Source organism: Girardinichthys multiradiatus, chromosome 3 (genome assembly GCF_021462225.1).
Source record: "Girardinichthys multiradiatus isolate DD_20200921_A chromosome 3, DD_fGirMul_XY1, whole genome shotgun sequence".
In the NCBI taxonomy this organism is placed as follows: Eukaryota; Metazoa; Chordata; class Actinopteri; order Cyprinodontiformes; family Goodeidae; genus Girardinichthys; species Girardinichthys multiradiatus.
The window spans coordinates 13,928,095-13,949,383 of record NC_061796.1 but is presented as its reverse complement, the minus strand read 5'-3'; the positions used below and the strand labels follow the sequence as shown (position 1 = coordinate 13,949,383).

The 21,289-nt window shown below is 39.6% G+C and overlaps 1 protein-coding gene across 1 annotated transcript; it reads left to right on the top strand.

The window, feature by feature from the left end:
* The first annotated feature begins 2,203 nt into the window (after positions 1 to 2,203).
* LOC124865346 (basic helix-loop-helix transcription factor scleraxis-like) lies at positions 2,204 to 20,969 on the top strand. Its single transcript, XM_047360355.1, has 4 exons — positions 2,204 to 2,280; positions 5,863 to 6,900; positions 7,065 to 7,281; positions 20,232 to 20,969. The coding sequence occupies exons 2-4, from the start codon at positions 6,509 to 6,511 to the stop codon at positions 20,268 to 20,270; spliced, it is 648 nt and encodes a 215-aa protein (XP_047216311.1). The 5' UTR covers positions 2,204 to 2,280; positions 5,863 to 6,508; the 3' UTR covers positions 20,271 to 20,969.
* The last annotated feature ends 320 nt before the right edge of the window (positions 20,970 to 21,289 follow it).

Here is a 21,289-nt window from a genome sequence, read left to right as displayed (position 1 = left end):
ATCAAAAATATATGCACAGACAGTTTCTGTATATGCCAAGTTGTCTCGCAATTGCCTTTAGATATAAAGTGTGTTTAAGGAAGTTTAATCATTGGTGAGTGGGCGATGGCTACCATCTAGTTTGATATTTGCCCTCTAAATATTTTAGGAGAATCCAAATAAACAGTTTTAAACATGCTTGTGTTTCAGCCATTACAGTATCTTGTCTGAAGGCCAGAGCTTAAAACCTAGAGATTAAATTCCACATGTACTGAGAACCTCAATGACGAGGTCCATTCTGTGGAATATCCTGCTTCACATTACATCTGCTTTTACTGCCTCTATCAATTTATGTCAAACATGTCAAGGGGAAGGATTATTTGGAGGCAAATCTGAAACGCATCCTGAACCTAAAGTACACTGTTGACTGGATTACTTACAGTTTTTTTTTCCCCAAAGCAAGAGCGGCGAGCCATTAAATTGCAAGTGCAGGGTTACAATACATTTGGGTCAGTTTGTGTCGAGTATTGATTTTTTAGAAATGTTATGTAACTTCAAGAGCGGAATTAGGCTGCTTACTTTGTTGCGAGTAAACGAGGTGCATCCAGTGGCCAGATAAATTCGATTAGAGCTCAAAGACTTCCTGCTTTTTTAAGAAGAATTGTTGTAAACATGTGTCCCATGTGACGAGGCAGGGTGGATAAAAAACAGTAATTTTTTCTTTAAAAACCAAGCACATTTGATCTGTTTTATTTTTTTCCATTTTGAAACAAAGCTTTGACCTTCACGTACTGTTTCCGCTCTCCTCAGTGTCTCAAGCGCTTTGTGTATGTGCTGAAATCAACCACTGCAGCCAAAACTGGCTTCTGCTCCTACACTAAATACCACAGTATAAACAGTACGCCTGAGACACGAAGAAATAGACGGGGAGGGAGGGAGAAGTGTGGATGCAAGAGGAAAAATCGACAGAGAAATTGAGAGTGATGAATGCTGACCATAACATTGTGCAACTCTCATATTATTCATTATGCCATCAATTTTCAGCAGCACCTTAGTGTTGCCAAGCTACACAGAAGATGCATACCGACAATAGCAGCGTGGTTTAAAGTTTTCACAAAGGTACCGCAAAGGATTCTGGACTTCATAACTAGGTTTTACATAGGCTGTCAGACTTTAATCACTGTGAATTTAAAGATGGAAAAACATGGTAAGATTATGCTGCTACACACTGATAACCGATAAAATCTCAAGATTTCCACTCTTATCTATTTGCTGCAGCTTGTCTGTGCTTCCCTTTCAATCCTCTTTCATTCACGTCTCCAAACAGGTTATTTAAGGAAGTGAGTAAAGCAGCAGCTCTATCATAAAAATCTCTGAAACTCATCTTCATCAGTTACCACTAAAGCCCTAATATAAGGTGTTTCGTAAAGGTACTCGTACCCCTTGAACATTTTTTTATTTTGTCAGTTGACAACCACAAACTTCAACATATTTCTTTGGGATTTCATGTGATATAGATACAGCATACAACATAAAGTAGTGCATACTTGTGAAGTGGACCGTATATGGTTTTCAATAGTTGTGTGAAATATATTTGCATTTAGCCTCCCCTGAGTCAATCCCTTATTTATTTTATTTTATTTTATTTTTTTGCAGGGACAGGGCTCATTAATGACACTTCTGTCAATATGCCAAAGTTAGCCAGAAGGTGGTTTTTCACCTGCAGTCCCTAGAGAGATGGTAAACGCCACCCTAAAAGAATAAGAGTAAAACCACATATTCACATTAACAAAATTACATTTACAATACATTTAAAAAAAGTATGATCCAGTTAAAATGTACATTAGTAACACACAGACCAAACTGTTAAAAAATAAATAAATAAAAACATGGGGGGGGGTTATGATTTGTGGGTGTTTTGGGTTTTTGTTGGTCTTATTCACAGTTCAAGTTTTGAATCATGTTTCTGTTTATTTTTCTGGTCATGTTTTAGTCTTGTTCATGTTTTGTCAAGTTTGGTTTTTGGTTCTGGTCATGCTTTAGTTTTTGTTTGTTTGTGTTCAACAGTCTCTGTCTTGCTCCAGCAACGTTTTGTTCTTCTGTCAATTAACGTTATCCGGTTCACCTGCACCTAGTTAATCTGTCTTCTTGTTTCACCTGGTCACACTCCATATATACACACCTGTCCTGTTTATTCCTCACGGAAACATTCTCACATCATGCTCATTTCTTGTTTTGTGGATCATGCCAAGCCTGTCCTCTGCCTGTCTGTTTATTGTTTTGCTCCTGCCTCTTCTGAGAGTGAGTTTTTGTTTTTTTAATTAAATTGTTTTGCACTTACCGTCATGATGCCTGCTAGTCTGCATTCCGGGTTCCTCTATCTCGCAAGCCCTCATGGGGGGCAGCAAGAGCAGGTCTAATTATAGGCTAATGTTGACAACTCTGATTATCAATAAGCCATTTCTTTAGCTGTATCCTAAATGTGTTGTGGATTTCTGATGGTCATGGGGTTGAAGCTCCATTCAGTAGCAGCTCGAACAAAAGAAGCAGAAGAAATAATTTTAATGATAAGACACAGATTTGAAAATGTGACCATGTTTTCCCAACTGAATACACTGTCATTTTGTAGTATTGGACAATAATGATACATTTCTTTTTCTCTTATCTAGAGTTTGTATAGTTCATTTAAAGAGTGATTGCAGATCACTTCATAAAAGCATCTTTCACTGCAATTATAGCTGCGAGTCCTTTGAGGTATGTCTCTACCAGCTTTGCATGTCTAGAGATTGAAATTTCTGCCCGTTCTGATAAAGCTCAGTCAGATTGGATGGAGAACATCTCTGGGCGGCACTTTTCATTTCTGAATACAGATTCTCTATTGGATTTAGCTCTGGTCCTTGATTAGGTGATACAAACAAATGAATATGCTCTGATCTGAACCATTTCATTACAACTCCGGCTTTATGTTTAGTGTTGTTGCCTTGCTGGAAGGTAAAACTCTACCCCAGCCTCCAACAGATCTTCATCCTGGATTGTTCAGTCTCATCTACTGGGACCAGCTTCCCTGTCTCTGCTGACAAAAACACGTTTTTACAGCATGATGATGCCATCACCATGCTTTACCATTAGGATGGTGTTTTCAGGGAGATGTACAGTGTCATTTTTCCTCCACACATAGGGCCTGATCTTCAAAAGATTTGCATGTACAAAACTGCACGCAAATCTTTTGTAGATCAGAACAGATCTCTTTGTGTCAGCAAAGCTTATCTACAAACCAGGTGGTAATTGGATTGCCTGTGCAAAATCAGTGGAACTGCGGGCGCAAACATTTAATGTGTCTGCCTTCATGAATATGAAAAACATATGATAATGACCCAAATGCGCAAATTCATAGGGGGAAGAAATGCAAATGTCAGTCCCTTCCCAAACGCAATGCGATTTTCAAAGCCTGAAACAGTTTGCATGTGGATTTAGCACGTTTGAAATGCAGGTGCTAACTGGGATGCAAAAATGTCTGCTGACACTTTGGCCAGAAGGAGGCATAGATGGAATGGCAGATGACAGGGAGAGAGAATCTTCTGTACATGTGCCAACAGATTTTGGTTGTCAAAAATAAAAATATTAAAAATAGATGATAACAGAGGATTCTATGTAGGATTATCTAAGCTCCGATTTGGAGCCAATCACAAACAGAAGCCATGATATTTCTCCTATGGTAAAACTACTTGGAACACTTCATTCAAAATCATTCCAGCCTAACATTACTGTCAGTGATCATCTGCTGAACACGCACAAATCTGATCATGGCAAAATGCACACAAACCCGATCAGGCGCACACAGCCTGTAATCACACATCCTGCAAAAGACCCACTGTGCTTTGATGCTAATAATATAATTAATAGGAAAGAACTAAAGACATTATAAGGCAGATTAAATCCTTAATTTGCAACCTGGATGCTAAAATCACTTCTTAGCAGGTGAAAAAGCTTAGCAGGTGAGAACCACCGCCGGGACTACAGCAACCCACCCAGAGAAGAGCAGGGGCAAGTCCCAGGGGAACCACCCAGAAGCCACAGTGCAGAAGCCGGAGGGAGCTGCAGCGACGAGCCCACAGGCCCCACCAGCAGCCGTCTATGCCCGGGCAGATCCAGCCATGGACCCAGAGACCCGAGACCCCAGGACATATCAGTCCCCAAGTAGAGGCCCGACAGAGCCCTGGGGTCCAGGACCCGGCAAGCAGCCACTGGGAGTTAGCCAGCACACACCAAAGAACCCAGCCCTAGATACCAAGAACCACAAGTACACCGGCGGGCAGAGACAACCACCGGCAGGTAGTATGGTGAGGAGTCAATAGATCCAGGAGAGGTAGCTGCCCAAGACCCAACCTGACACAAAAAACAGGCACACACAGTCACAATCACACATTCCCACCCTCATGCGTACACATAAAAACACTCACACCCACGCACCCAACGTAAAGACAAACAACAATGGACGTCGTACACTCACTCACACTCCCCATACATACTATATACTCCCAGGTCCAGGTACCAATACCCCATAGGGACAACCAGCCCCCAGACCCAGGAAGTGGTCCCCTTCCCTCCGGTGGTGGAGACAGGCAGACCGCCCCAGCACCTGAACCTGGTCCAGCCTAGCCCAGGCTCTTGCCTGAACCTGAGCGACCCCGGCCCAGATCCTGACCCGACCCCAGTCCCCAATGACCCATAAAGGACCATAGTGTTTTGCATGTAGGCAAAAAGTTCAACAATGATCTCATCTGACCAGAGCATCTTCTTCCATGTGGCTTGTGGAATAAATGAGACTTGTCATTTTCTTTCAACAATGGCAGAACATCTATATTTATATTCAGATTAAATTACACACAAGTGGAATCTATTTACTAAGTGACTTCTGAAGGCAATTAGTTGCACAGGAATTTATTTAAGGTCATCATTGAAAAGGGGGCTGAAACACTACACAACACCCTTTTCAGATTTTTGTGTCATTTTCCTTCTACTTCAGTTATGTTCTAGTCTCTGTAGGTGTATCACCTAAAATCACAAACACAAATATTTTTTGGTGTAAGTCACAAATTAGATCAAGTTTAAGCCTTCACATGAATCATTTTGCAAGACACTAAATCTGAATCTAAGATGGCATACTTCAGGACCTCTGGTGTCAAAAACTGTGAAGTTGAAAAGGTTTTGTCCATGGTACAGTTAACCATTAGCAGCCTTCATTGATAGGCACAGTCTGACCTGCCACCATCTCGCTCTATGGCTGCAATGCCTCCTGGTGTATTGTCCAGGGGACAAACATGAAAAGGAAGGACAGCAGCATGAATGAAAGATGGCAATTAGAAAAGCAAGCTTTCACTTCACTACTCTCAGTCAACAGTTTATCACTGTCAATGGTGTGACTGAGCAAAACAGGAAATTTTATGTCTGCTCCTGAAAGCCTGTTCTGACATTTAAGAGTAGAAGCTTAGAGGCAAAAAAATGTTTTTTGGACACACATTCCATCCATGACAGAACCTGGGACCACAAAATAAAAAGCAGGGTACTCAAAAGACTTCTTGAAAACATTTTGTCATATCTTTGCAGAAAACAAGTTACTTATCACAGATTCAGTGTCATCCCTGCCCCCCTCCCTTCCATCCCTTGCTGGATGCTTTACTTCTGCTATCTGACACTGTTTTAACTGTTCCTCCTATCTGTAAACCTTATTCATGTTGACTGGATGGAGAGCTGCAGTGGCCTCTGAGGGTGATGCAAGCACAGTTTTGGGTGGATTTCCCCTGGAAAGCATCAGCATGCAGCCAAAACAAACTCCTACTGATGGCTCGCCGCTTGCCTCCCGTCTCTGTGGTCTGTTTTCAGACAGCAGCCGGGGGACTCTAAGCGCTCGGAGGAGGAGGAGCGCGACAGTCATCTTGGCCCTCCCTCGGACTATAAGACCAGAGGCAGGCTGAAACACTCAGACCGCACGCACACGTGGAGCGAACAGGCAAAGAGGAAGAAGGAAGAGGTGGGAGACCAGCAAAAAGCAAAAGGGCATGAAGCTGCCGGCACATAGCAGTTCCCGCTAGTTGGGCTTTTGGAAGGGAAGCAGGTAGAAACAAATGATAAAGTAGAAAGTAGAGAGACACATAGAAGGAAAGAGCATGTTTTAATCTTGAAATGGTATTTTGAGTTCTTTGTTATTCCCAAAGGAGTAACTTAAGAATAAACAGACTTTGTGGATGTGAAGCTTTTTTTTTTTTTTATAAATCAGAATTTAAAAAGACGGAGCTATAATCTCAAAGCACCTGCAACAACAGATCTGAAGACTGATTTTATCTGACCTTGACCTTAAGATCAACCTGCTGATGTTTTAAAGGACGTTAAAAACCTAGTTCACTTTGTCGAACGCCACTAGTCAACACTTGTTGGGAGCATCGTTTTTTGCTACCTAATCAAACAAGAGCACACAGCCTGTTTTTAAGAACGCCCTAACAAGACTGTTCAACAACTGTCAACGTCAAAGATGACTTTTGCCATGCTACGCACTCCGCCTCCAGCAGGTCGCTTCTTGTACGGAGACATTGGCCTCCTCTCTGAAGACGATGACGAGAACTGCAGCGAGGGGTCAGGCTCCGAGGACCACACCAGCACCTCCTCAAATTCTGCATCCTTTCGCCTGTCATCATCGTCCCAGTCTGCCTTCCACATTAAGGTGAACAGGAAGAGGAAGTTGTGTGTGGGCGGAGGGGTAAGTGTGGCTAACCTGACGGGCATGCTGGGCCCCCCAGGTTCATCTCCTCCTGGGGAAGTTCGCCAGAGAACTGCGGCCAACGCAAGGGAGAGAGATCGCACGAATTCTGTCAACACAGCATTCACGGCGCTGCGCACGCTCATCCCCACTGAGCCAGCCGACAGGTATGGAGTCGCAGTTTTTATCCCTTAATGTAAAACTGCATTAAAATATGAAAACATATTTCCTGGTGTAATTGTGACACAGTTTACAGTATCTCAAATTTTTACTGCAGCTTAAATGTAAATGTTGCAACTTACTCTTATTTTTAAATCTTGTCTGATTGCAGGAAACTCTCAAAGATCGAGACGTTACGTCTGGCCAGCAGCTACATAAGCCATCTGGGGAATGTGCTGCTCCTCGGCGAAGGGCTTCATGACGGACAGCCGTGTCATGCCCCCTCACCTCCGTTCTTCCACGTCAGCTCCTCCCCCACCCGAGGATCCGACCAATCGGCTCAACCCAAGCACATTTGTACCTTCTGCCTTAGCAACCAGCGGAAAATGGTGAGCTTAAAAACAACAAGTCTGAGAGATAACAGTCAAAAGGTCAAATCAAAATGAAGTCTTAAAAGAATTGCAGATCTAGCAGGAGAACAGGGTGGTCATAGAGATGGGCTGTTGAGTTGGGTCAGTTTTATGTTAAAGCCTGACCTGAGATCAACAACGGTGACCATAAACCTCACCGTGCCTGAGGGGCTTTAAAAGTGCAACCTCTTTTAGAGTCCACTTTTTGGGGTGAACAACCATGCAATAATGTCCTGCAGGGGCTTGGTTTCACTGGAGCAGCTGTCTAGAAAATTCAAGGTGGTTTCTAAAACTCCTCTGCACTCCATATACATGATTGTTTTTCTGACACAGGGGCTCAGAGAGAGCTTAGTGGACCTGGGTCTTTACTCATAACCCCAGAAAAAAGGAGCATGAAAAATATGAATTTAAAGATTATAAGGGTGTTTATTCAGAGGGAGATTTATTACCTGGAGTGCATAAAATCTATCCAAAATGGTGAGTAAAATTTTCAGCCAGGATATAAAAGGTTTGATTTAGAAAGAATTGATGCAACATTTAAAATCTAACGAAAGAAACACAAGAGCATATAATGAAATAGGCTTACTTTTTCTGCCACACTTTCAAAGACTATACAAAGGTGAACTTCAGTAAGTGTGGGTTTGTGCTTGACTGATCCAGCAATGGAAATTGTCATAATCAAGAACACTCTCCCATAAGAAAGTCATCGGTCTGATGAGAAATAACAGGGAAAGAAGGATTGCCCTCAGCTGAGTGAAATCAAATATTTACGAGCCCAGTTCAGGTTTTGACAAACAGAGCGGAGAATGATAGAGAGTTGACGTCCACTCAGGCCTTCCTCTATAACAGAGCCTGCTGCCCATTTAGCAGGATTTATTGGTAAGGAGCTGACATCTGGCAGACTCCCCCGTTACCCCAGCAGTGTGTGAAAGCTAATACCCATCAATGTCTAAACCCAGAGACCTTTTAGGTGAGGGATAACCAGAGTCACAGCATCGTGAGTCTCCCCCTCTTCTGCCTCACCCTCTGAAAACGTGCGCCTGAAAGCCTAGACGTCCTTGGTGTCTCCACCCAGGAGCCCTCAGCTGGGAGATAACTGGCCAGAAACCAATCTCATTTCACCACCAGTCTTTGTCTGTCTTTCCCAGACACCTCTCGTTTTAACCTCCTTCTTCCCTTATTCTCATTAACATCTCATTTTGTTTGAACCTTCCCTCCTTGACGCGTGACCCCCACTCCTTCTTTGCATATCGATCAGCCCGGCGTAGGCCGGCTCTGTCAGTAAGAAATGTGTAATACTATCTGAGGCTGTCAACCTGGCGCTGCAGATGCATGACCGTTCTGTAAATGCCTACTGCGTGGAAAACAATTTTGAAACATTCTGATGTCAGAGACACTTTGACAAAGTCCCTCATTACTGGTTGTCAGTCACATTACACTGGTTTCCATTATAGCTTGACAAAAAGTCCCACTGTTCTTTTGTTAGCTAAACACAACTGATGAAGTGGACCCACATGAAAGTCATTGTCATTGTTCTGAAGAAAAACAAATGAGGAGAATATGATCCTAGTTAGTGACAGTGTCAAATGTTTGATAAAAACACAGCATAGGAAATGTTAATATTAAAATAAGGTTCCTTGAAGCAGTGCTGGCTTAAAAATGCTATGCCCCCTTGGCAGAGAGTGTTAAAGCAGATACCCCATCCCATCAAAACAGGAAGGGCATTAGGAATATTGTCCACAATACCCCATTTATACCAAATTAGTGTAAAGCTACAATTCTCAGTCTGCAGAAACAGTAGGACTCTGAACTCTGTGGTATAAATCATAGGTTTGTGTAAATACATCAGTGCAGATCAGATTCATATTAATGCTGGTTCATCTTAATAAGGCTAGGTAGGGGCTGGGCAGGTTACTATGGTTTCCATTATTGGGCCTGATCAATTATATATATTATATTATATCATCAATCAGTGTGCTTCTAAATGGTTATTGCAGCCACATCTAAATTTAAATCTGAAGTTTCTTTCATAGGGGAGAGCCCCAAGTGCCCATGCTGAGAATGCCCATTGGATCTACTACCTGTAATAGAAAGAGATCATATGGCAACATGTTCTTACATAAGTGAGGAAATCCTCAGAGAAGTGGAAAGCGAAGAGCTGGTCGGCTAGCCATTTTTTAGCCATAAAAAATCCACTTAAACTGTAAATGTTTATACAGCAAATATCAAACTTCTGGCCCTGTTTTTGTTTTTGTGGAATCATGACTGACAGCTCCACACAGCGGCTGAACAACATATTCCCAGCTGTTGCATTCAGGGACCGTGGGAACTGGAATTATCTGTAACACATCATCGATATTCTATATATATGTGATTGGTTTTGAAAGATAACATGCTTCACCGATAGAAGCAGCTTACATGAATACACGACGCGCATCTCAGAGGAGAAAATATGTTCTTGACAGATTTGTTGGAGATTTCCCATGCTCTCAACATCAAGCAAAAGAACCGCCAGACTGAGCGGCGGGAGTTTTGTGGAACAACCCTCTCTCTCTCTCTCTCTCTGTATATATATATATATATATATATATATATATATATATATATATATATCTTTTTTATTCCAGAATAAGCCAATCATCTGTTATAACCTAAGTTTAAATTCAATTGAAGAGGCTCACCCTCCAATATGAAATGCACATAAGTCAGTGTTAAATTCCTGTTATTACCTTTTGAAAGACCTGCAACAGTGGAGTAGCACTAAATGTGTCTTGGGTTTCCTGCATCTTACAACACGCTCCTCCTGAAAATGGATAGTAAAAAATGGATTAATACACTAATAAAACCAGATTAGTAATTATGCAGAACAGCAGAGGACTGTCCACTGGAGCAAGTAGTTAGCAACCTTACATCCCAGCTATAGGAATGCTTTTCTTGAGTTTGCACGTTCTTTCCATGCATTCATTGTCTTTTTCCAGGTACCCCGGTTTCCTCCTCCACTCCTAAAGCATGAAGGTTAGATACACTGGAGATTCTTAGCGAACCTTAGAAGTGAGCGTGTGTGCATGGTTGTTTGTCTCTTAACTGTTTGCTTTTATGCTTAGACTGTTGGAACTAATAAACTAATAGGGAGGTTGTGTAGGTTGGAGTCTAAACTGGAGAGTTGGAGAATGTGTTCATTGTAAATTAAAGTAATGCAGTTAGGTTTTAGATCCAAAAACATCGTACACTGGATCATTGCTGTTTTTAGTGTGTTCACCAGTTTCACAGCTAAATAAAAATAAGAATAAAATATTATATGTCACCTATATTCATAAACACTGAATGAGACTTCATGATAAGATATATGATGGATAGTGAATCTGTGACTGTGTTGCACTTCAGGTAATTATTGGGGCTGTGTCCATTATGATTGAAAACTTTACAGATCAAACTGATTGTACTGCTTTAAAGTCCTAATCAGTAACATTAAAATGTGTTGTCCATGTTCTCCTGGTATATAGACAGTTATCTGTGATTAGTACAACTTTAGAGCATTTCTTTGCCAAATTTCTGGAGTGTGTGGAAGTGGGCTGAAGGGCAGAGTGGGTACTGCTGATTACAGAGAAAAAGCCAAGGTGGAGGTAAAAGGGGAGTTTCTGTTCAGGGCTCTCTCTGTGTATGTTTTCATAGTTATTGAGGTATATCACCGCTGTCAGGTCCGCTTAGAACAGCCACTTCAGTTACTCTCATTTCCAAAGCAGAAGAGGGTGAAAGTGAGAAAAGTATACAGCCATTTCCTCTTATTATGGGTGACTACGGTATAACTGTTTCAAAACAAACAGCCTCGTTACTAATGACTGCTGCACACACAGCGTCACATGTTACATGTTCAGGCATGTTGTAAGGTGAATATTAATGTGATTTATTCATCTGCTTGACTTATTCCAAGGACTGAAGAAAGCTGTAAAATAAAATAAATATAAATGATTTTTTTCATACCAAAATCATAGGGAAATGGTAAGCTAACTTTGAATTTGGATTTTTCTGAGTTGCTGCACTAGGAAAACATATGATAAGATACAATCTAGTCATAGTTAAAAAAAAAGTCTTAAAACTTAAAACTTAGAACATTTAAAATTAATAATTTTCCTATTCGGTTTTCAATTCAACTAATTTATATGGGTCATAATAACACCTAAGGCAGTGGGTGGTTGTGAGTTTGATCTCTGCTTCCTCCCTGCTACTTAAGCTTCAAACTGTTCACCAGTTGTAGTGAACATTTCTGATTGAGGATGGATGAATGTGACTTGGATTATAAAAACAATTTGCTAAGTCAGTACAACTGGAAAAGCATTAGATCATATAAATTTTTTCAAGTTTAAAGACAGGTCCAGTTCATTTGCAGTTTTGCTGAATACAACTCAGTCCAAATCATTTCTCATGTTAGGCAAATCTGTGTTGTAACAATACAATCCAGGCATGTAGTGACATTCAGATGTAATTTTAAACAGGGCAATTCAATCATAGTCATAATGCAATTATAGTTGAAACAAATTCAGTTCGCTACAATGGCATTTGGTTAAAATATTTGTAATGATTAACATTTTGAGCTCCTAATGAGGCCATTCTTGTTGCAAAGCATAAAATATCAACTATTCTAATTTCCTCATCAATTAATTGTAAACTAAAGCTACTTTCTGCATGTTTGGACATTTGAACCATATAGAATTGCAAATAGTTTAATTATACTTTCAGGAATAACTACATGATGATCCAGGACCCATTCAGTGAGAGTCCAGAATTTCTGTTCTAATGCCATTGATAGTTGCGTTAACTGAAAAGGGGTTGTGGTAAAGGAGCAGAACAGAGCCAAGGATAAAGGCCTGAGGTGAGCTGTTTGAATCCCTCTGCTGTCTAACTCATTGATGCACATATCCTGTGAAGGATATCTCACTCTGCGTTCACTATAACTGTCAGGAGTGTGGAGTGAACACACAATGTATAATGCATAGGTTCAGCTTTTTAATGACTAGGGCTTTTTTATCGGTTTTAATGGTCAATACCAGAGAGGCGTCTGTTATATTGCATTTGAAATTGTTGTCACCTGTTACAGCAAAGCCCTTTTATATATAATTAGCAACCCATGCCTTCCTGTTTCCCTGAAGTGTAAATATGGCATGACACAAAGACCATTTTCTCTTCATCTTTTTTCAAAATGGGAAAGACACGAGAGCATTGCCTTTAAATAACACAAATGTATGTTGATCGCCAGGAAAATGGCTAAAAGAAAAAAGCTCCTAACCCAACCTTGGCCATGTCCACATCAGGGCAACTATTAAAAGTTTAAAGCAACAGGAGATGTTCATCTCGCTGTGACGCTTTGTACAGAGTATGGCAAGGAAGGTCAAAAACGTACAAATAGAGAACTATAACAAATTTTTCAGAGTGAAATTATATGACTGCAATAATAGATCTTTATAGATCTTTACAGTGTCGGGGTCATTAGATTCTTTGGACCCCATGGATGGTGCATGGGGCCTTCATTGATTTGGTTTGCTCTCTTCAGATCTCATAAGATCGATGTGTATGGAGTTAGGAGGCTGCATAAACATATTGAAATGTCGGTAGGAACACTTGTGCTCTACCAGACCATCTTCTAGAGGCCCATTTGCTTTTGGTCGGGGTGAGCTTGGGGTGAATGGTTGTATTTAAGATGGTCTTTCTGTGTATAACAACTTTAACCATGCTAATTTTTCTACTTCTGTTTTAAGGGCACAGAACTCAGTATATTTTAACAGCTTTTTCCACAAATGTGTCCTATTTCCATTGGCTCGAACTAGGAAGGGGGTCAGCTCAAATTAATAGCAAAAGAAAATAGAAGTAGTGATACCTCTGCCAAAGACTGCAATTGTGGGGAACTTCTTTCCTTTTAATCTCTATAATAACAAGTCGAGACAATTTACCCAATATCAGGGTTTTTACAGTTCTTTTTTATGGAATAGAAGAGAAGTCTGATGTTTGGAAACAATATAAAAACACTGGAAAAATCCTATTATCTTGGTACTTATGGTGTGGTTGCAATAAACAGACAATTGTTCCTTTTGAAATGGGTAATTTTATGGGCATCTTAGGACTCAGCCCATATTTATTTATGATTTGAGGGAATTTCTCAAAATTAAAAGGAGAGGTTCAAAGTCAATGTCACAGCAGATGCAACATGATGTGTGTGCACTGCTCCCAATATCACAAGCTGTTCTAGTTTGTGTCTTGGCTGCTCTGAATCGTTTTGTAGGTAAAGTTATCTGCAGGTGCATGGGGAAACAAAGGCAAAATCTCATCCGTGGTATCGGAAAACAACAGATTCCCATTTGTCTGTTTGGTCACTTTGGGATAAAAGCAAACTAAGACTCAATGTGGGTATTTGTGTATCAAAGAGCATCACAAAAAGAAAATGCTTTTGTCATTTATTGGATGACTCAACTAAACTGAGCGACTTTTGCATATTTTTGCCCACACAGTCACCTCACAAACACAGACACGTCATTCCTCGGCTGGCTCTCTGTGTCTGGAAGTCATTGGCAGAACTGTGCAGAGCAACAAATGAGCTAATTGTTCTGTAAATGATTTATCCTCTGCTGAGGCAGTGCAGCCAGTGTTTAATTCAGCGGCTGCTATTAGAAACACATTGACGCAGAGCTTTGATGGTGATGGTAAAGGAGCCTGGAAACCGCGCTCTGTGGAACGCCCTCTCTGCTTACACTCACACCTCCACAAATGACCCATATATACACATACACACACATGTGGGCACCAACTTCTGCACAGTCCACAACCTTTCTTTAGAGTTTTTTTAATAAAAGCATTTTAGCAATTTCGCTTTTTATGTCAGCCAGATGGCAGCTCTTTGCTTCCATCTAGACTGCATAAACAAACCTTGTATGATAGCTGAGGAGCTATGGATCACCACTGTGCTTTCAACACTTTCTAAACTAATGGTGGCCAGGAAGGTTTGGAAACAGAGATGAAGACGGGGAGAAAGATACCCAACAAGTCATCGGGATAATCAACTTGGCTATTTATCCTCCAGTTTGGACGTTTGGTTTTAGACCGAGCTGAAACTAGACTTTGCTTCTTTATAGAGGCCCGGTGAAGCGTGCACCTAAAGAGAGCTTAAATGCATGGCTGGGACGTGATCAGAAACGTGCTAATGGCTGCGGTTCTAACAGTTATTTGGATATTAGTGTGTATTCGCTGGAAAAAGCATTACATCACAGTCGTTTATGAAGTTGACATTTCAGTGTCAGATGAAAACAGATAAAGCTGGTGTTAACTTGAAGTTAATCATTTGTGCTTTATGAGAAGCAGCGTTGCCTCCATGCTTTTCATTTCAACCTATGCTAATGAGGTGCATCAGGCGGCTCATTTGTTGTGGCCGATTTTTAAATATATTCTCCCCCATGTTCATTGTGTCATGTGCATGTGTGAGCCTGGTCAAACGCAGAGCCGTCTGTATATGTGCGGCAGTATATGTGCACACATGGAAGCAGTTAAACCCCCTAATTCAACACCAACAGAAGAACTCGGGTCAGATAACAAAATGTATTAGCAAAACTATCATTCTGTTGTCATTTGGTCTTCAGGGATGGAGCTGCTTGGAGGGCAAATTAAAACACAAATACGGAGCTCCAAGCCCTGCAGACCTACAACACCGCTAACAGGAACGCAGAGTTCGACACTTTTAATTAGGCTGTTTCTTAAAACAATATCTGCTGAAGCTAATGACGAATTAGCAGTTGCAAGCCGGACATCTTCATCTGATGATAAAGTAATGCTATCGGCATAATGGGGCTGTAGAAAGCGAAAATGAAATGGAGCTTGTTCTACTTATTAAAATATCAAAATATAGTGGTAATAAAATACATGTGCAAACTGGGCAATCTAAACTTTATCAGTTTTTTTTTTCAGATGATATGTATCTAGAAGCTACAGTAAACATGAACATGTTCTGTGTCCAAAAAGAAACATGGGGCAGCATAAAATTCTCATGGTACAATAACCTTCTGTACAAAAAACAAATCACAGTTTCATAGTATGAACACAAATTTAAAACAATAATGTACATCTTAGGCTAAGGTTTTGTTTAAAACATAACCTACAATTATCCCTACTGCTGCTAAATAATATAGCATACTGATTATTACAGTTATAGTAACGTTATCTAGAAGGTTTATTTACCTTTATTTTATTTTTCTTCCCAGACTTAAGCAACGTAATCTAGTAGTAATTTTCATATGTTTAATATGGAGCAAATCATTCATTTTTGCTCTTCTGCAGTATAGCAAGCTGCTATCAGCTGGTTAAACAGTTTTGCTATTTTCCAAATAGAGAGATGCTGCTTGGCTACCACCTAAAATAAAGAACTGTGCAGCCAACTTCTTCGTAGGAAAAGTAGATATGGCTGTCCTAGAAGAACTGTCTGCTAATTTTCCATGTGTTTTAATTATAATGGACGTTGTCAGAAACAGGAATAGCATCATGGGATAGACCAAAAATGAGAGCCGCATGATATTAGAAATGGATGTTATTAATTGTAAAGATTGCAATGACAACATCACTTGTAATAGATCCACATTTTCCTGTCTTTTCCTGATGTGCTTTGGACACTCACTTTAGCATCTTGGGCCCTGTAACCTGGGTCAGGTGTGGGCATCCACTGCAATGACAATTTATCCAACTGGCTGAACATCTTATAGCCACGCAAAGTAGGAGCTAAAATTTAGAATTGCAGGAAACAATTGTGTTTTGCAAACAAACCTTATAATTAATATTGTGTCCTAGGATACTTTGATGATATGTTCACTGTTTTTTGTCAAGCATTGGTAAAAAAACATCCTAAATACATTTATGACCTCAAATAAACTTTCCTCCGATTCTTGTTCTTTTAAATGTCTTTATTGCAACTCTCTCCTTTTTCAGGCTTGGAAAAGGAAAAAAATATCCCAAAAACAAATAACATTTTAATTATTATGTTTTTAGATTTGTTTTTAGGTTTGGTTTAGATTTTACTTAATGGACAACTTAGAAGTCCAAAACAAGCCAGAGTAAAATGTGAGTAAAAACAAATTTTATTTACATAAAGATATTCAATAAATAAGAACGTAAGTTCTGATAAGGCTCATATGCCAGATTAAAAGTACCTTTTTTCAAAGTAACTTTTAAGCAGGTATTAAACATACTTTACACAAAGCCCATATTTCTGTGTTAATGTGTTTTTATTGGTCTGATTTATTGCTTTAATCTTAAATGTTTTGGCTTCATTAGCTGTAAGCACAAAATCATCCTAATTAACAGAAATATCAGTAATCATTGTAATTAACACGCACAGAGAGAGACAGACAGACATGGATATATATGCGGGGCTGGGGCACCCCTACATTTGGATATCCTTTATATAGCCAGAGAAAACTCTGGTCACTCTTCCTATGGGATATCATTAAAAGGACTCTGAACTGTACAAAGGACATTTTAGCGTTTTTGAAACTGTAACGTTTTATGTTATGCCTTGATGCACTAACTATGTCCAAGCCACATAATGGCAGATCGGGACCATTTGGTCTGTTAGTTAGCTAACTTCAAAAGTCTAATGTGTTATTTTTTTAATTGATGGTCATTTTTGAGGGTAACTACAGCTTATATAAGCCAGCTGAGTCGCTGACACAGTCTTAAATATTTTCACTTAATAATCTGAAAGGATATGAGCAGCTTCCATTTGATGGTTAAATACCAATCTCCTTATACGAATGCAGGCCTGTGCCCAAGAGGAATTATTTTTTCCAACTAGTCAGTCCTGTCCTCATGCAGCCAGAGACTAAATTAGATGTTTTTATTTGACAGACCAAGCTTAAGAGAGGAAAAAAAGAGAGTGCATGGAAAATCCACAATTATAGGTAAAGAATCAGCAGGATGGAGTGTTGCAAAAATAGACTGAAGTTTCAATTTGTGAGTTGATAAGATGCTCTAAACAAAGTGCTTAATGTCTTCACAGCAAGGCGGAGACAGGCTTCTTTTCACCTTACTAGAACAATAATATTATTTCAGGGTGGTGATATCTTCATATTGTATCTTGAGCAAACATCATCAGGTAATCATATTAGTGTTGGACAAATCACCCTCAGGGGAAGCTCCTGGTATGTCCGTTTGTGTGTGTGGAAAGAGAGAAGAAAGAGCAGAACAGTCATCTGACCATGACCTATTAGTCTTTAGGAGATTGTTTTGACTACCAGGCCGGCCTAAAGTCAACCCCTCCTCCTGTTTGAATTAAACCAGTTATAATCCAGCTTCAGCAGCTACAGCTGCACTTCCAACCTGACACTGATCGCTCACTATGAGACACGGGATGACTCCTCTAATGATTCCACCTTAATTTGATGTAATTTGGTAAATCGGCTAATTTCAACACGCAGGTTTTAAGTGAAATTTTTAGTGTATCCTCTTTCTCCAACCCCAAGTACTTTTCCTTCCCCTGATGAATGCCTACAATTTTCCAGAGCACTTTCCAGCAAACACCGGAGAGCACGGCTGCATTTGTGTCTCGCAGCTGTTGGTTTGATAGTTTGTGTTGGGAAGCGAGTACGATAACAGGAGTGCTACAGTTAGGCCAGAGTTTCCCAGGCTGTGTTAAATTCATTCTTACAAAAAAAGGAACTTTTTGGCTAAATTCCATGACGCCCACTGCCTTACACTTAGTTTTGAAGTTCACATTACTGGATAGTGGCACAATCTAAGTCTGAAAGGTCTCAGAGTTAAAGGCTGAACCCCATCTCACCCCTTAACCCTCATTCTTAGCCCTGGACCCTATATTTCTATGATAGAGCGTTCCATTGTCTAGTTTGAAATGTACAATATATTTTTTTTGTATCAGTGTATGTTATTAGAATCAGTATAAAACAAATAAATAACAATACATTTAATTTCAAAACTGTTTTTGCCATAACTATCATAGTGTGCTATTTAAGAGCTATTATATACAATATTTTATAAGACTGTAAGACTTATTATTATTACTAATTATTTCACATAAAAAGAAACACAGGTTAAAATGCACAGTCTATGACCTTTAAGGCTAAGCAGCAATAAACATGAATGTTTTCAGCCTTGATTTCAAGGAGCCAAGGGTTTCTGCACTACTCAGGTCTGAAGAGCATAGAAACTGATTAATCTTGCTTCTTGTAAAGTTCTGGTGCAACATCCTCAGGTTTGTTTTGGCCAAATTGTTGTCAGAAGCCAGTTCCCTAGGCTGACAGACCACAAGTAATAATGCCAAAATTTGACCTTAACAAAGGCTTTGTGAGTAATTGACTAGATGAGACAGAATTAGAGCACATAATCTGAGTTTATATTTTCTGAAGGACTTGCATAGAATTAAATTCAGACAGCAAAGTTTAGCAGACAACGAAATTTCCCATTCAAAGAACTTTCTTCTCTGTTTGAGGTAAGAAAATGTTAAATCCAGACTGTATCATTGTATTTTGCATATAAAGTACCATATTGTGAAAGCAGCAGGTTGTGGGCTGAAAATGATTGATTAATTTGAATGTTGTTGTGGAGGGATATTGTAAGGCAAACCTATGTAAAAACTGTGGTCTTTGTAGAACATGATGCCATGAAAATGTCACATGAAGTAGCTGTTCTTTTAAAACTTAGATTTACGTACACAAACCACCTAACTAAACATTAATGTTGGTGTTTTCTCACCCTCGCTTTCACAGCCAACTACAAATGGTAATGGTTCAATCACAATCTAATAACGTCCGTTCATCTCTGTCCAGCTGGAGGATAAATTTACAATGATGGTTTCAGCATCTTCCGATCGCCTCAATCAGTGGGAGGACTAATTCCAGTCCAAATCCTGTGATTTTATCCTCTGATTACCACCTGATACACATCCAAACACCTACCCACTTTTGCTGATGTCAGTCAGATGGATTTTTCCAAACACCTACACCTTGAGCTCTGTCTGAAATAAAGGATATGGGTGTTAAAAGGAGGCCAAGGGGGGAGGCAGAGAGGGTTACCTGAGATGATATAAGAAGGGAAAGAGTGCAAAGAGTAATAAAAAGAAATCTCCCAGACTTTTGGCAGTAAAAAGAATAAACTCAGCTAAATAAAATTTGAATGGGAACAGTTTTTGATTAGGATACATTTATCAACAGCCAGACATGAGGTTTTAACAGCATTAGATCAGATATCATTCATCTTTGAGACATAGCAAAAATGGAGTATGTTGCAAATCACTCAGAAATTATTAAAATCCTTTGAGTTTTGCTAGAAAAGCCAATGGTGGATGGTCTGAACAGTGAGAAGGGGAGAGGTTAGGTGAGGAGGGAAAAAGTGATGCTATTTTCCTGGCCAGATAGAGAAAGGCTCCCCACCAGCCAGGAAATCAGGGCTCCTCTGTTCCGATACCACAGATAAATGAGGAATATATCGTCTTACACTGCGCTCATAAATCAGCTCATGATGTCATCGTACACCCTGTGATTGAATTAAACAAACGCGTGTTGCTCTCTGCTACTACAGCTAGTGTTGCTTTGCTTCTGTGTGGAATGTGTTTGTGAGTTTACTGCAGCCAGTCAGAGCTAATTTACTTTCTCAGTAACCAGAAGCCAAATGCTTACAAAACCACACTGATTGTAGAAAACCAGCTTATTTTGCCACAATGGAGGGTGAAATTGTCTGAAGTTTGTGACCCCTCCTGCTGGAGGTTAACATTAACGCTTAAACTTCGGTGCATCTGGGTCGGACCGTTTTTACTGCTTTTTCTGGTTTTACTATCTTAATATTATATAATTATATTTATGTTTTCCACCCCAAAAGAATCCAACGGAAATAAAATCCAAGCTCACCTTGATCTTCTTGATGATATATATGTTTTCTTTCTATTGCAGAACAAAGACAGAGACAGGAAGACGAGCATCCGAAGCTAACATCCAGAGCACAGACCACACGGACAAAATGTTCACAACTAAGACGAGGCTTCATGTGATTTTTTTTTTTCACAACCACTGCAGCTTGAAGACTAACTAGAATTGTGATGCAATTTAAAGACTTTTCAAGGACTTCTGTAGCACTTCCTCTTCCTTTACAAGGAACTTTTTAATGATTCCTTTTTTTATTACTTTATACAAACTCTTTCTTTTACAGTGAGGAACCATGAACAGTACTTTCCATGGATTTTCACCAGACTATCAAGAGCATAAAAAAAATCTTTGAACCGTACTTCTAAAAAAATGGCACATGTTCACTCAAAAACCACAAATTTGTATTCATGTCTTAATAAAATGTAAACTGATTTTAAAAAGTATATTTATGTAACATAACAATATATAATGAAACTGTGTTATTTAACAGACCTATGGTATTTTTAATATTGTGCATTGTTTTAAGTACAGACTTTGGTTACTGACTCAGTTTGTAGCATCACAGAGAACATGCTGGAACTATGGTCGTAATGGTTATTTCGAATATTCATCCCTGAAAGTGGAAAATAACTCGAACTGACCAATAAAATGTTTGTAAATCTGGGAGTAAATCATATTTTTCTGAGCATACTGTATTGTCAAATCTTGTCCCAGTAATTGTCAGTTCCAACCAATAAAGCTTATAAAGTTTCCATTTTGAATTTATGATGGCATTCAGATGTTTTTTTGAAACCAAGATGTGGTTTTTGGGGATACTTTTGCTTCTACAGGAATCTCAATGAACCAATGAAAATTTTTTATAAGAGCAAACTTCAGGCATAACATTCTTACATAAACATAATCAATGTTTTTATCTTTACATTTTAGCTTAGACTTCCCTTCAATTTCAGACTGGAAGTTTGTGTTTTTGCTGACAGATTTCTGAGCAGAAATTTGTTATTTGTATACACATACTGCCGTTGTATTTTTGTGCTGCTTTGTGCCTTGGCCAAGACGATTTTGCAAAAGCGACCTTTGCTTTGGTT